Source organism: Arachis stenosperma, chromosome 6 (assembly GCF_014773155.1).
Source record: "Arachis stenosperma cultivar V10309 chromosome 6, arast.V10309.gnm1.PFL2, whole genome shotgun sequence".
Classification (NCBI taxonomy): domain Eukaryota; kingdom Viridiplantae; phylum Streptophyta; class Magnoliopsida; order Fabales; family Fabaceae; genus Arachis; species Arachis stenosperma.
The window spans coordinates 126,755,458-126,770,982 of NC_080382.1; the positions used below are offsets into that span (position 1 = coordinate 126,755,458).

At 33.5% G+C, this 15,525-nt stretch overlaps 1 protein-coding gene across 1 annotated transcript; it reads right to left on the reverse strand.

Annotated features, from left to right (window-relative positions):
- Window positions 1-1,563: 1,563 nt before the first annotated feature.
- LOC130934961 (probable metal-nicotianamine transporter YSL6) lies at window positions 1,564-9,046 on the reverse strand. Its single transcript, XM_057864474.1, has 7 exons — window positions 8,405-9,046; window positions 6,701-6,873; window positions 6,009-6,106; window positions 5,705-5,842; window positions 4,538-4,727; window positions 4,140-4,272; window positions 1,564-2,869 (listed from the first exon to the last, which is right to left on the reverse strand). Exons 1-7 carry the CDS (start codon window positions 8,751-8,753, stop codon window positions 1,935-1,937), a joined length of 2,016 nt encoding a protein of 671 aa, XP_057720457.1. The 5' UTR covers window positions 8,754-9,046; the 3' UTR covers window positions 1,564-1,934.
- Between the last annotated feature and the right edge of the window lie 6,479 nt (window positions 9,047-15,525).

The window sequence follows — 15,525 nt, forward strand, 5'->3', positions numbered from 1 at the left end:
TTTATTGCGAACAACTAGCTTTCTCTCTTATTGGCTCAAAGAGATGAGATGATTGGACAAGTTAATGAATTTCTGTGTAACATCCTTTATAACACCATATAGAAGAGATTTGTGTCTAGTGAAAATAGATGTTCCAGTGGTGGGTTGAGGAAGAATGTCATCAAACTCTTCTTCTTCTACATCAATAACCACTCTTTTAGATCTGATTAGTCCTTTCTTTTGTTGTTTCACTACATCATTCCTTTTTAGGTAAGAGTTTCTATTTTCAAGTGACTCATTGGACAGGTTAACACCAATAAATTCAAAGAAACAGGTTAAAAACATATCATAGAAAAGTGACAGATTCTTATCACTGTTTATACAGTCATATATATGCCTCATCATCAAATAAGCAAAAAAAATTTTAATTTTCATAATAATAGCATACAACACTAATGTGTCACAAAATGAAACTCTCTAATAGGAGTTGCTTTGAGGAAGAAATATATGATTTATAATCCATTGAAGTTGTGCATGAACAGAACCAAGAGTTTTATGGATTGGAGTGAGATCATCAATGAGAGAAATATTTTCACAGGCAGAAGTTAGGGATCTTGGTACCAAAGATCTAAATTTTTATCCCATTTTTCTGAAATATATGCATTAACACCAATATCAAACCCTAGAGTTTCACTGATAGTTTTCCTATTCAAATTTAATTCACTCCTTTTAACATAAGAGTGAATGTTTTCATTGTGATAACCCATGTTAGCATAGAATTCACGAACAAAATCAAGGTAAACAGGTTTTTTTATTTTAAATAGATGATTCCAGTTCAAAAAAACAAGGTTTTTCACATAGCCAAATCCTTTCTTTTCCAAAGTAGGAAGATCAACGAGATAAGAAGGGCACAAAGAACGATGTATAACAACTGGCTTATAAAACTCAAAGTTTATAGCAAATGAAAAACCAAGAGGATTGTAATGTAAGTGAGGTGGGTTTACAAAGTAAGATTTGAAAGCAAAAAAATTATTATCAGAGAATTCTCTAACAGAAAAAATTGTTAAAATAAATTTTTTCTTAATTTTTAAAATTAATAAACTTCCTTTATCATTCTTTTTCTTTATCTTTCTCTTTCTTTCTCTCATTCTCTATTTTTCTTTACCTTTCTATTTTACAAAAAATAAATATAAAAATATACATATTAAATATAAAAATATAAAAATATACATGTTAAATTTTTTCAAATTTTAGATAACGAATATTAAAAATAGTTATTAGTAAAAAATTAAATTCTTTCATATCAAAATAATAACCAAAAAATTTATTATTTAATTTTGTTTTTATTTACAGACCCTAATCATCTTAGTCAATAAAGACTTTTGTTCCTTATGACCTCTTTGTAAAAATAGTCTAATGTTATAAATTTTTTGTATCATAATTTATAATATCAAAATCAACATAATTTTAAAAGATTTATATTCTCATAATAATATTATGAATAAAAACACTAGTATTACTTAATTATTCTAACAATAATTAATGAATATAAAATAATATAAATAATAATTAACAAATACAAGATAAAATAATTTTAAACTAATTTTCTTGTCTTCCAATAATGAAACTAGTTTTAATTTAACATCTTGAATTCCTTTTTTCCTGTTCTTGTTTCCCAAGATAACAATCACACAACTTACTACATACATAGACACTCATGCAATGATGAGATACTAGAGAGGAGATGAAATAGACACTCCGAGTGATCGTACATTCCAATATTTACAAATACCCAAGGACGATAAAACAACATTTCAAAGATCCAAGAGCCTATTAGCATGTGTTTAACCGCATCCAAATCAAATGCTGGACCACCTCAGACAGGATTCTCGGCGTGTTTCCTCGAACGGTGTGTTGCGGAAAAGCATTCATTCTCTTACAGAAAGCTGCTTAATTTAGCTGCTCGCAGAAGGCCCGAAATACATGCATATGGGTGGGTCGATTCGCATAATAGAGAGAACTGCAGAAGGAATAGTCCATATCCCATCGCCGCATATCAAACCAGACGCAACTGCCCCGGCATAGTCCTCGGCATCCCTTCTATTCAACTTCTCCCACACAAACAATATCACAGTTCCGATGAACATATCGACCGCAAAGTAAGCACCAATGTAGAAAGGAACTGCCATGGCCATTGGGATGGGGATATACTGCGAGTACTTCTTGGGAACCAAATCCCTTAGAAGATTGATAACTATAGCCGCGGCAAAGAAACCGCCACACATGGCCAAGCAATGCTTTGGAAGCTCCGAGAATCCCTCGACACCTAGTATGGCCATTTCCCTGAAGATAACTGCATATGGTGCTTTGTAAGGGCCGTCAGGTGACCCGATATCAAAGGCTGTCCAGAACATCCAGAATGTGAGGGGAGCAATTATACATCCCATGCCTGTTCCTATCAACTGACTCACAAACATGGATTTTGCCGACGAAAGGGTGAGGTAGCCTGTCTTGAAATCTTGCATGAGATCTGCGGCAGTGGCAACGATAGACATCATCACAGCACTCGATGCTACTCCTGCTATTACCCCGCCATTTTGGCCGACTGCAGCCGCAACAATGAAAAGACCGATCTTCCCATAGGTGGATGCCAGACTCCAGTCAGTGAGCCCGCAGCCGTAAGAGTTGCAAAATGCAAGGGCTGGGGCAAGGATGTAAGAGCATAGAACCAAGTACCATTTTAGAGGAGGGAAGATCATTGGTATTGTTCCAATGGATATTGCAGCCAATCCCACGTAACCAGACAGCGCAAACCAGGTAGGAATCCTGTCCTTCAAAAATACTTCCTCTCTCTTCTTTTCTTCTAATTGCAACCGGGAACTCTCATCATCTGACAAAATGCATATGAAAACAGTTGAGTCCACAGTAACCATTTGAACTCAAATCATGGCGGAATTATATCAAGTAAGCAACACATGCCGATACGTTATACTAGTAATTAGACGCCAGACCAATCTATATAACAAGAGATCATTAAGATTCCTAATCTCATGCATCCAAAGAGGAAAATAAAAACTATGACATCCCAAATTAGCTCCTAACAATTTTTATATCGGACAAATTAGTCACCAAAACAAAAAAAAAAAAATTAGTCCTTACTTTTTAGAGTATTAAACAAATTAGTCCATTGTTGTAAAAAGCGACAACTTAGTCCTTAGTTTCACGCAAACATAGTATAGTTGAGAGAATAAATTGTCTAAAATCTTAAAAAGATAAGTGATATGTTATGTACTCAAGGAAAGTGAGAAACCAACACTTAAAAGCAAGCTATTAATGGGAAAGAACCACTCTCTTTAATACAACATCAAGTATCTTATACTATCCTATGGGACTCAGGCACCCCTATAATCCCCAAGTCCCTAACAATACACCGCCCCTAGAGAACCAACGTCCACGGCAGCTTTACTCTATCAACACTTACCCAGCGGTAGCCCATTTGCTACCGGCTATTGGTATTCACCTAATCCAACCTATAGGTAGACTTTTCCATGACGCCGACAACCAAGGCTCTAATACCATTGTTAAGTATCTAAGGAAAGTGGAAACCACATCTTAGAAGCTAGCTATTAAGGAGAAAAAACCACTATTTTTAAATATAACATCAAACATCTCATACTATCTAATGTATAACTTTAAGCACTCCATAATACCCAAGTCTCTAACAGATTAGTTTGTCCATTTATTTTGTTACACACTAATTTTTCTAAAATTTTAAAAGATCAAAGACCAATTTGTCAAACCCTTTTGTTGGGGACTAACTCATCTAATAAAAGAAATTAGGAACCAATTTGGGGTTTCACTCTAACTATTAATACTAAAGGACAAATGACATAATGTATTCCCTTGCACCTTCAAATGACTAACTCTGCAAGCTGACAATCAGACGTGATTTTAAGTTGAAATTAACTGCATTCGATTTGTTTATTTTCCACAATCTAACCTAATTTTTATTTATGCAGAGCCAAACAGTCAATCAGCCATATAGTTCAAGAACTAAGGGACTGTGATGCAAATATTTTATAGGCATAATGGAATGAACGCGTGCAAGAACCTCTTTACTTGTTAAAACAATTTTTTAGAAAATACTTTGTTGTACTCACCAAGAACCTCTGTGACAGTTGGAAGGCTGGTCTCTTTGGAGCTTGCCTTGTACATCTCCCTAACAGTTATCAGTATAATTTTTACAAGATTGTAAATACCGTCCCCTAAAATAAGAGCAATAGATATGAAAACCTGCACAAAAGATTAAAAGAATATTTAATGCAAAATTTAGAAGTATTTAGAAAATCCTGCATGAGAATATTTAATGAAATAATTTTTGTTTAAGCTGACAAAATACCTTTTCTTTAAGGAAAAAAAAATCGAGAATAAATGGTTTTTAATGAATTATTTGTTAAAAGAAATATTATTCAACATAAAGTACTTTTATTCAAAACCAATCCAGAATTCCAGACCTACTCTTACACAGTATTCTGCAAGGATATTTGCTTTGCCTTACCTTGTATCCATATAGACCTTTAAAATCATTACTACCGAGGTCAGCTGGATACCAGTCCCCAGCATGCTGGGAGACAAAAGGCCAAAGAATACCCCACGATATAATAGCTCCAAGAAGAACTGAACAGTTGACTATGTGAGGACAGATAAGACCACATCCAACGTAGGTTGTACTGAAATCAAAGTAGAATCTGCATGAAAAGGATTCAACATAAGTATTTGAACAATTCGCCGACTCCACCTAGTGGGATAAAGTGTTATTCTTGTATAAGTATTTGAACATTTGGTTTATTCTTAGAACCTTCCACATTCATTCCAGAGTATACTCATATCATTTACCAATTATGTATATAAATATTTCACCTACTAACTACTACAAAATTTGGACCTGGTAATAATTATGAATATCTTGATAAGTGATCAAGAGGGGCAATTAAGAACTAGGAATCACCACAAAGGAAAGTTAAAGCAGATGTTTCAGAATAGTTCAAAGAAAATGCAGGTTTATTAAGTGTCATGGAGCATCTTATTCAAAAGTCCTTAAACCGTTAGATAGAAACACATGAATTATTTTATATCCTAACAGATCCCCTCACTGACCTGTCGTTACACACTCATCTAACACTCGTCCGACATGCGTGTCTTACGAATCTAACTGTGTCTTAATAGAAAATAGTAAAAAAAAAAATTTCAGATGCTCTTAGACATGCCTAAATACGATAAAGTGTCAGTGCATCCAACATTATTCTTGTCATATATTCTTAAATTTCGTTTAGAAATAGTATGTATTATTAATTATTAATACAAAAAAATCTAAAGTGTTTATATAATTAAAAAAAGACATTAAAAATATTAAACAAACTAGTTTGTAGTTTAATATCAATCAAATATCAAGATATTATTATAAACTAACTAAAAAAAAGTTTTATATATATATATACTATGTCATGTACTGATGTCATATCTTGTGTCAGAGTCCGTGCATCATAAACAGCAAGAGAATCATCATGAGAAAAATTATTTTGGTAGCCTATTTTATAGTGTCAAAAAAATATGATAGAATCAAAATAATAATAAAAATGCAGATCTAACTGCCTATATGCAAGAGGGGAAGATAAAGTGCATTTAGAAACGTGAGAAAGGAAGCCAAAATCACAAGAGTTTTTACGTGTTTTTAAATAATGTCAAACCAAAGCTAGGGAAGTTGTCAAATCCACACGAATCTCCAACACCACTGAAGAACCACTTAAAGCAACTCCAGAAGAAACTTAGGCCCAAATATTTCCCCAGTTTCCGAACTTGATTCCTGTAAGGATTATCATAAACAATAAACCGATAAAAATAGAAAGGAAGAAAATATTGACAAAAATAACCTGCAGAAGAAGAGTTTAAATAGTTTTAAGGAGCTCCTGCAAGGCATAAAAAATGAAAAACTTCTGAACGGTCAAATTAGCATAACTTATAATGCATACCCTGCAAGTTCAGCCCCCGTCTTTGTATGGAAACTGTTAATTAGCATTGCTGTTGCAGTTCCACTGGGGTATGTAAGCTTATAATCCAAGACCATAACCTGAAATTGCAGTTCACAGACCCATGTTGCATTAGCAAAAAAATTAAATAAACAAAGAAACAGGAAGTTTGACCTTTAAGTATGCATAAAATTCATAACCAAAGTTTGTACCATATCAGGTTATATTCTTTTATTATATTTTCATCATACATTGTATATATTATGATAAGATAATCATGATGCCAATTTTGTGTGGTTGCGTTCTTTTGTTATTGTTTAATGTTTTTCAAATAAAAAGCCATTTAAAAAGTGAAAAGCTCAAAAACATAATCATTAGTTCTCCAATTCAACTTATTAGTTTCAGTTCATCAAGAAAAACATATATGTTATGTGATACTAAATTAAGAAAGTACAACCAGTGAGAGAATAGTTTAAATTTAACAAGATACAAGTTAACCCATAAAACATGGTACCAAACTAAATGGGGAAAAAGTCTTCAATATATTAACTCAATCAATGCTAATATTTTCCTGTAGCATCCTCTTTAAAAGAAGCTTCCTTTTGATAAATAAAAAAAGAAAAGAAAAACAACAACAACAAAATAAATGTAATTCAGGAAAGTCCAATGTAATAATAGTGATAAATATAGATTACCTTACGAAGTGGTACCAAACTAAAAAGTCCAAGAAAGCTGACAACAAACATGAAACCTATCATCCAACCCAAGCCTGGGTTTATAATGTCTTTGGCTCTGTTACCAGGATAGTCAGGGCCTATAAGCTCATATGTTCTTTCATCCATAGCTATCAAGGATGAACCAAATCCCCCTGTTGACATTATGCCATTAGCACATGGAATTTTATGGTGAAAAAAATAGAAGTGACTCCTGTATGTTAAGCTCGAAAGGTTTCAAACAGACTAACAGAGGACAACTAGAACCAAATAGAACAAAGGCATAGCCCAAAAAGAACAATAACCAGAGAACTGCACTTCCCAGTGAACCTAGTTCATTTTTACTCTTTTGCATGAAATTTTTATTTTATAGCACTCATTTATTTATCCTGTCAATTAATTTGATTCATTTATAAAAATCACAGCTCATCATCTGGATTCCAAGGAGCAAAGATAACAGTGAACCTGTATAGATCATATTCATTTTATCCTCCATTGTCATTTTGCCATAACATTTTATGAGTTTTGTGGTAGCTAGCTTTTCACAAAGTTCCTAGTATAATTGGGATTTAGTTCTTTTGATTCAAATTCAATTCCATAATGAACCCTTACTCCTTAGTATGCTAGTTCTAGCCAAAATTACAGCATTCATAGTAGTGTATTTTTGTCTTAAATAAGCTCAATGAGGTTTTCTTTGTTCCCCCTCAAAAAAAAAAAAAAACTTATCATAAAAAATAGAATCTTAAACTGAAAAAAAAAAAAAATCTTTTCCCAAGGAATGTAAGAGCATCTCCAATAGATTATCCCTTTGATACTTTGAATAAGTGAATTGATTTAGAATTGAAATTTGCATTGGAATTGATTGATGAAATGAAACCGGTATCACCTTAGAGATACTGTATCACCTTCATAGAGAATCAATAAAATTTCGCAACTCGTATAATTATGTTGATGAAATAATTAAAAATAATATAAAATTCTAATTGAATTAAGACTAAGTATTGGAAGTACAAATTTCACTTTTAATTTTAAATGAAATTGAAATTAAAACTAGCATCGAAGATCCTCTGAAGATTCAAGGGCATTGACTTGTGACGGAACCGTACACGAGAAGATAAATAAAAAAGTGAAAATCCAACATCAACAACAATCACATCCACAAGAATATACCTAAGGAAAAAGAAAAATCCATAACCTAAAAACCAAAGCAAACCAAGCACCCTTTGACTCCAAACAAGAGGGGAAAAAACGTAAATGGCTGAAAAGCTCTAATTGGTCAAGTGTTTGTCCCTTTCATAGTGGTATTGAACTGAGCCACAGTATATTCAGATAGGCCGTCATAATTCCTCCATTAATCAAATTCGTAGTAATAGTCTAAGACCGTGATTAAAAAATAGGTAAAATTATCATATTCGGCGTTGACACCCACTTTATTAGTTCATAATTTTGACATGGAATTGGACCCACTTTACTCTTTTCTTCTTTTCTTTTCTTTTTTTTCATTTTGAATCTTCTTGAATGTCTCTTTAACAACTTCTAGATCTAGATGTTCAAACAATATCACCAATAAAGCCACTAGAATCGGTATAGTGATGAGGAATTTGAATAGTAGACGTGAAATTTTATGTGGAAATCTTGGACCGAAAATATTGAGAGAGTGGAAGACAAGAGAGAGGGGTTAGTTACCGCTGAAAGCAAGGCCATAGCAAGCAACAACACAGGTCTGAATGACAGTGTTCTCTTGCCTTGTGAATGGTTTAGTGAAGATCCCTAATTGACTCAAGAAACTGGTCCATGACTTGACGAAGAAGAACCCTAACAATCCCGCAGAGACGTTGAGGGAAGGGATAACACCAACGGTGAGATTGAGCTTGTGTGTGATGATGCAGAACAGGCAACCAAGAACCGCACTCACCACCAGCCCTCTGATCGTGATCTGCTCTTTCCACTCCGGAACGTGCTCCGATACCGACGGCGAATTCTTCTCCACAACCAGCGGCTCCGTAATGTCCATTGATGAAGTCTCAGTTCCCATATTGATGAAAATAACGACCAAAGACGAAAACAAGTGACGCTTTTTCTTTTATCTTCTTTTGTTGGGTGAATCAGAATAAAAAGGATGTTATGTTTGTTATGGATTTGCGGGATTGACCCGGAAGAGGCGAATGATTGGGTTATGGGTTGTGGGTTGTGGGTTATCGGATTGGGGAATGGAAGGGGATCTTTGACGGAGAAAGATTGGGGATGGAGGAATTTTGGATTCTTTCTTTTCGCAATTTGGTACGGTGCTTTCAACTTTCAGGGATTGACAGGAAGTTCAACTGGACAAGCAACTTGGTTAGTTGGTTAAGATATATGGATTTTTTTTTCTTTAAATTAAATACATATAATATATAATATTTATTGAAATATGTAATAATAGATCATTTCCCATTTTAAATATGCCTACACATTTTTAATACAGAGGCAAAGAAATCTTAAAAAATATCAGAGCTAAATATCTTAGAGGAGTGCTACATATACAAGTCATTTTTGTTTACAAGTCTTATAAGTTGGGTCTAACACGCGCATTATAGAAGAAGAAGAAGAAGAAGTTGGGCCTAACACGTACGTTACAGAAGAAGAAGCGTGAATATAAATGACTTGTATGATTTGTATGGAAAAGCGTTCTCTCTTTACCTTCGATCTCCTTCTGTTTTTTTCGATTTTCATGATTTCTGAAATCAAGCTTTGAAATTGTTTTGAAGATGATGGAACTTCAGAAATACACCCGAACGATTATAAAAATATACCCAAATGATTATAGAAATACATCCAAAGGATTACAGAAATACACCCAAACAGTTACAGAAATAAACCAAACGATTACAGAAATACACCCAAACGATTACAAAAATATACCCAAAGGATTTAAGAAATACACCCAAAGGATTTAAGAAATACACCCAATATAAGGAGAGACAGTATATTTCTTCTTGAAATCAATACACCCAAAGAATTATAGAAATACACCCAAAGGATTACAAAAATACACCCAAAAATTTTAAGAAATACACCCAAAATTCGTTGAAGTACACCTTATGCATAATTCATAACTCTTTCTCTTTTTCCTCCTCATCTTCTGCTGCTGCTTCTTCTTCTTCAAAAACGATTTCAGAGTTTGATGTCAAAAAACAATGAAAATCGAGAATAACAAAGAAAGAAAACAAAGAGAAAAGCACGTAAATGAAGAAGAAGAACAGGAAGAGGAAGAATAACGTGTAGCAAGAAGAAGAAGAAGGAGAAAGAGAAGGCAAGAAACGTACCTTGAATAATGTTTCTTCGTTTTTTCTGGTGATTTTGATGAAGGAGAAAGAGAAAACGAAAAGAGAAGAAGAAATTTCAATAAAAAAAGAGGGAGGAAGAGAAGAAAAAGAGACACAGAGAAAGAAGAAGAAGAAGAAGAAGAAGAGGAAGAGGAAGAGGAAAAAGAAGCACGGAGAAAGAAGAAGAAGAAAAAGAGGCACAAAAAAAAAAAACGTGAAACGGCGTGTTTATAAATGACTTGTATGACTTGTATGGAAAATCACTTGTATGTGGAGAATTACTCAATATCTTATACCTTATGTATCCAAGCATTATTTACATGTAAATTTAATTAAGTAGATTTAATACCAATAAAATTTACTTTCATTAAAACAACGTAATTATACGTGTGGGACTTTATGTTATTGTCGTTGTCTTCTTTTTCTTGTTTTTTCTCTTCTACATTCTTCTTTTTCTTTGCGTTCCTTCTTCTTCGCGTGTTTTCTCCTCATCGTCATTCTTTTGTTACTCCTATTATTACTGCATTTTTTTCTTTTCCTCTTCCTCTCCTTGGTGATTTTGCAACATTATGAGTTTTTTCTTTGTTTGATTTTTCTTTTCTTTTTTCTTGGTTTTATTCCTCTTAAGATAGTAAAACAAGAAGAATTATCACAAAATGAAATAAGAAGATGAAGAAGCAGTAAAAGATGAGGAGAAAGAGTTTTAAATTGTGCAGAATAACTAGACCAAATACACATTAATTCATTCAGAAATGAACTAAAATTACATCTAGAATGAACCAAAAATTAAATTTCGAATGAACCGAAATTACTTAATGATGACGATACACAAACAAACTCGTTTCAAAACAAGTACAGACCAAGTGCACCTTATTTAAATCCAGAATGAATCGAAATTACTTAATGATTGCGTTCGAAAACAAGCACACAAACAAAATTGAATGACCAGAAATTCACTCAGAAATAAATTGAAATTACATCCATAATTATCCAAAAATTAAATTCTGAATGAACCGAAATTACTTAATGATGACGATACACAAACAAACTTGTTTCAAACCAAGCATAGACCAAGTTTACCTAATTTAAATCCAGAATGAACCGAAATTAATTAATGATTGCATTCACAAACAAGCACACAAATAAAATTGAATCATGAACAAAAACACATCCAAATCCATCAAGTGATTTTATAGCATTATGCATTTTTTTCTTTTTTGTTTGACTTTTTCATCTTTTTATTATTGTTAAGAGGGTAAAACAAGAAGAATTATAAGAAAGAAAAACAAGAAGGAGAAGATGAACAAGACAAGAAGAAGAAGAATATGATGAAGAATTTTGAGGAGTTTTTTTATTCTTGTTTCTTCTTTTTTGTTTGATTTTTCTTCTCTTTTTATTGGTTTTATTCCTATCAAAAGAAAATGTGAGGATAAAGAGTTTTGAATTGTGCAGAACAACGAGACCAAATGTACCTTAATTCACTCAGAAATGAACCGACATTACATCCAGAATGAACCGAAAATTAAATTTCGAATGAACTGAAATTACTTAATGATGACGATATACAAATAAACTCGTTTCAAAACAAGCATAGACCAAGTGCACCGTAATTAAATCCAGAATGAACCGAAATTACTTAATAATTGCGTTTGAAAACAAGCACACAAACAAAATTAAATGATCAAAATTCACTTAGAAATGAACCGAAGTTACATTCAGAAGGAACCAAAAATTAAATTTCGAATAAAACGAAATTACTTAATGATGACGATACACAAATAAAATCGTTTCAAGACAAGCACAGACCAAGTCAATTTTGAACAAAAACACATCCAAATCAATTTTGGATCGGACAATATCATCAATATGGCAAAAAATTTATTGATAACCATAACAATAACAACGATACGTATTAGAAGAAGACGACAATGACAATAACGATGATGATGATGATGATGATGAAGGATGTAAAAGAAGAAGAAAACGCATAAATCTAAAAGACTTGGTTAGACTTGGTTGGTTAAATCACTTGGATGTGGAGCTTTATTGAAATACCAAATCGGTACCTGATAGATTTTGGCAATGACAAAATGGTACCTGACTTTTGTTATTGACAAAATAGTCCCTGAAAGATTTTATGTAATACCGTTACTATCAAAATGTCATGCTTACAGTTGCGCCACTCTGATAGAGAGGATATTATGACGACTTCTATATATATAATATTAAAATATGAGCCTTTAACTCGAAATCATATCGCTATTTTCTTTAAAAAATCGAAAGTTCATTTTTACCTTTTACAAATATGCATATATAAACAAATTCAATCACAATCTTCATATACATATATAAATATATATAAACATACGAGACTTCTCATTCAAGTAGTTTACAAATATTATAAACATACATATAATTACAATTCCTATCCCTCTTTACAGAAACATAATAATAACAAAGGCGAGGGGAAAAAACTATAACTAATATATCCAAATAAAAACAGCACAGCTAAGAACTCAACAAAAACTTTAGAAGCTTCCTTGTCCATCCTAAAAAGAGAAGTCTATAGCGGATGAGAACATCGTTCTCGCAGGTTTTCAGTAGAGGATTTAAGAATTGTCATAAGAAGATATTCAAAAGAAAATTATTTTCATACGCAATGATTATCGCTCGTCTTATAAATCTTTTTGAAAACCGATAGTTAATTATCCAAAAGCTCAAAATTCATATTTTAAATTTATAAAAGTCAATCGAACATAATATTCAAAGGGTTTCACTACAGACCAAAGGACCAAACTTACCACCGATTCATCTAATCACAGCCTCCGGTCCAGACATAACCAAATCACAACCTCCTATCCAACACATACTCAAATCATGGCCTCCGACCTAAAACATAATCAAATCACCACTCAAACTACCATGCTTCGAACCAACCAGTCACAATCACAAGTAAAAAAGTTCAAATACAATCAAGAGCAATTACAACGAGTATGACAATTAGCAGTTAAACAGAACTATTCATAGAGGCAAACCAAATACAATATGCAGATCCAAATAGTGTCACACAGATGCAAATGATGCATGCCTGCTCTATGGCCAATGAGCTCATCTATCGGTTATACAGTCAAACCCGACATGTCCGGTAGCGAACCCTAGACAATCCCTTGGTGCACGCAACCCAAAGGAGAATTCACTTTTCTTGGAAGAATTATCAGGAAAGGTCTAAGTGTCCGACCACATATTGTAACGAAGGGTCAACAAAGTCTCAAATCTCAACCCGAAGCAAGTACGGCAAACCACTGCGTCTAGCCAGGGAGTTCTAATCATCGTAACCGGGAGTAAGTGGGGCGAACCACACCCTTGCATCTGTTCTGGGAGCTCAAGTACTGACATGGAGTAAGCGGGACAAAATCACAATTCTTGCATTTATTCAAGAAGCTTAAATACTATCCAGGAACAAGCAGGATAAAACCACAATCCTTGCGTCTACCCCGTAAACTTAAATACCAAAATCTCTTTTAAAAGCAAGTTAAATCCATTTCTCTTTCATAAATCTCAGTATCTCAGTTTCACCAAAATCCAAAAGTCTCAAATCGACTTCAATAATCAATTCTTCTTTCAAAACTCAATTCTCACTTAATCGGGATTTCCCAAACTACTTCAAATCATTTTAAATTCAAACCTTATTCAAAGACAAAAAAAAATTATTTATTAGTTAAATCCCCTCAATAAGGCCTCTAGACTTTAAGGGAGCGACAACCAATCTCATCTTTTTAAACCAACTTACAAAACTTTCTCAAGAATCAAAATCTCAATTTAAAGTATCCTCACGGTCTCCAATCGTCGTCTCAAAATTAAATAAGTTAAATCATAAACCAACTTCAAAATCATTTCAAACTTTCAAACTTTTTCAACAAGGCTCAAGCCATATCAGTTAGAAATTGAAAATCCTAATTGAAAACTCCAAAAGTATTTATCTCAAATCCATTATTTTAATTGCTCTAAAATCTTTAAAAGTACTCAAAACATATCTCTTTTGATTAAAATTAATCCAACCAAACTCATTTTTTCTTAAATTCATTAAAATTCTTAAATTATAACTCTTTTCTTTAGTTAAATCAAAATTAAATAAAACAATTCTTTAATCAAATTTAACCAAAATAAAATTTCCAAAATTCTCATAAAAATTTTGGCAGCACCTCCTTTAAAACTCGGACTTTGTCATCCTTCTCGGGTCCCAACCAAACCATTTCTCAAACTCTTTTTAAATTATTTCTAAAATTAGGCCAATTTCAATATCTCAAATCATTTCTAATTCTCAAAAATATTTCTGACAAATCAAACAAAACCAATTCCAATATCTCAAATCATTCTATCATAATCAATAAACCAATTTCAAGAAACCAGTCCAACAACGACCAACTTAACAAACTAAATCAACAAATCAAAATAACCAACCTCAATAATTCAATCAATTAGATAAATATTAACATTCATTCAAAACAGTTCAGTTCAATCCATAAGACTCACGTCTTCACAAAAAAATATTTTTTCATATTAATATCAACTTGTAACAATTCTTGAAAGTAAACTGAGTTTAAAAAATACCCCTACCTTGAATAGTCAAAACCCGAAAGCTATAAAACGCATCAAAACCCTTTTCTACTGGCCCGTAGCAGCGACAACTGCAACCACAAATCCACATCGCTTCTGTAACAACAGCAGCAACTCCAATCACGACATGCAATAACCAGAACTCGACATGTGGCTAAAGAGGAATGGTGCGCGAAATCGTGATCACTACAACTTCGCACAACTAACCAGCAAGTGCACTGGGTCGTCCAAGTAATAAACCTTACGCGAGTAAGGGTCGATCCCACGGAGATTGTTGGTATGAAGCAAGCTATGGTCACCTTGTAAATCTTAGTCAGGCAGACTCAAATGGGTATAGATGATGAATGAAACATAAAGATAAAGATAGAGATACTTATGTATATCATTGGTGAGAGCTTCAGATAAGCGAATGGAGATGCTTTGTCCATTCCGTCTCTCTACTTTCCTACTGTCTTCATCCAATCCTTCTTACTCCTTTCCATGTCAAGCTTATGCAAGGGTTTCACCGTTGTCAGTGGCTACCTCCCATCCTCTCATTGGAAATGTTCAACGCACCCTGTCACGGCACGGCTATCCATTTGTCGGTTCTCAATCAGGCCAGAATAGAATCCAGTGATTCTTTTGCGTCTGTCACTAACGCCCCGCCCTCAGGAGTTTGAAGCACGTCACAGTCATTCAATCATTGAATCCTACTCAGAATACCACAGACAAGGTTAGACCTTCCGGATTCTCTTGAATGCCGCCATCAGTTCTTGCCTATACCACGAAGACTCTGATCTCACGGAATGGCTGGCTCGTTTGTCAGGCGAGCGCTCGGTTGTCAGGCGATCAACCATGCATCGTGTATCAGGAATCCAAGAGATATTCACCCAATCTAAGGTAGAA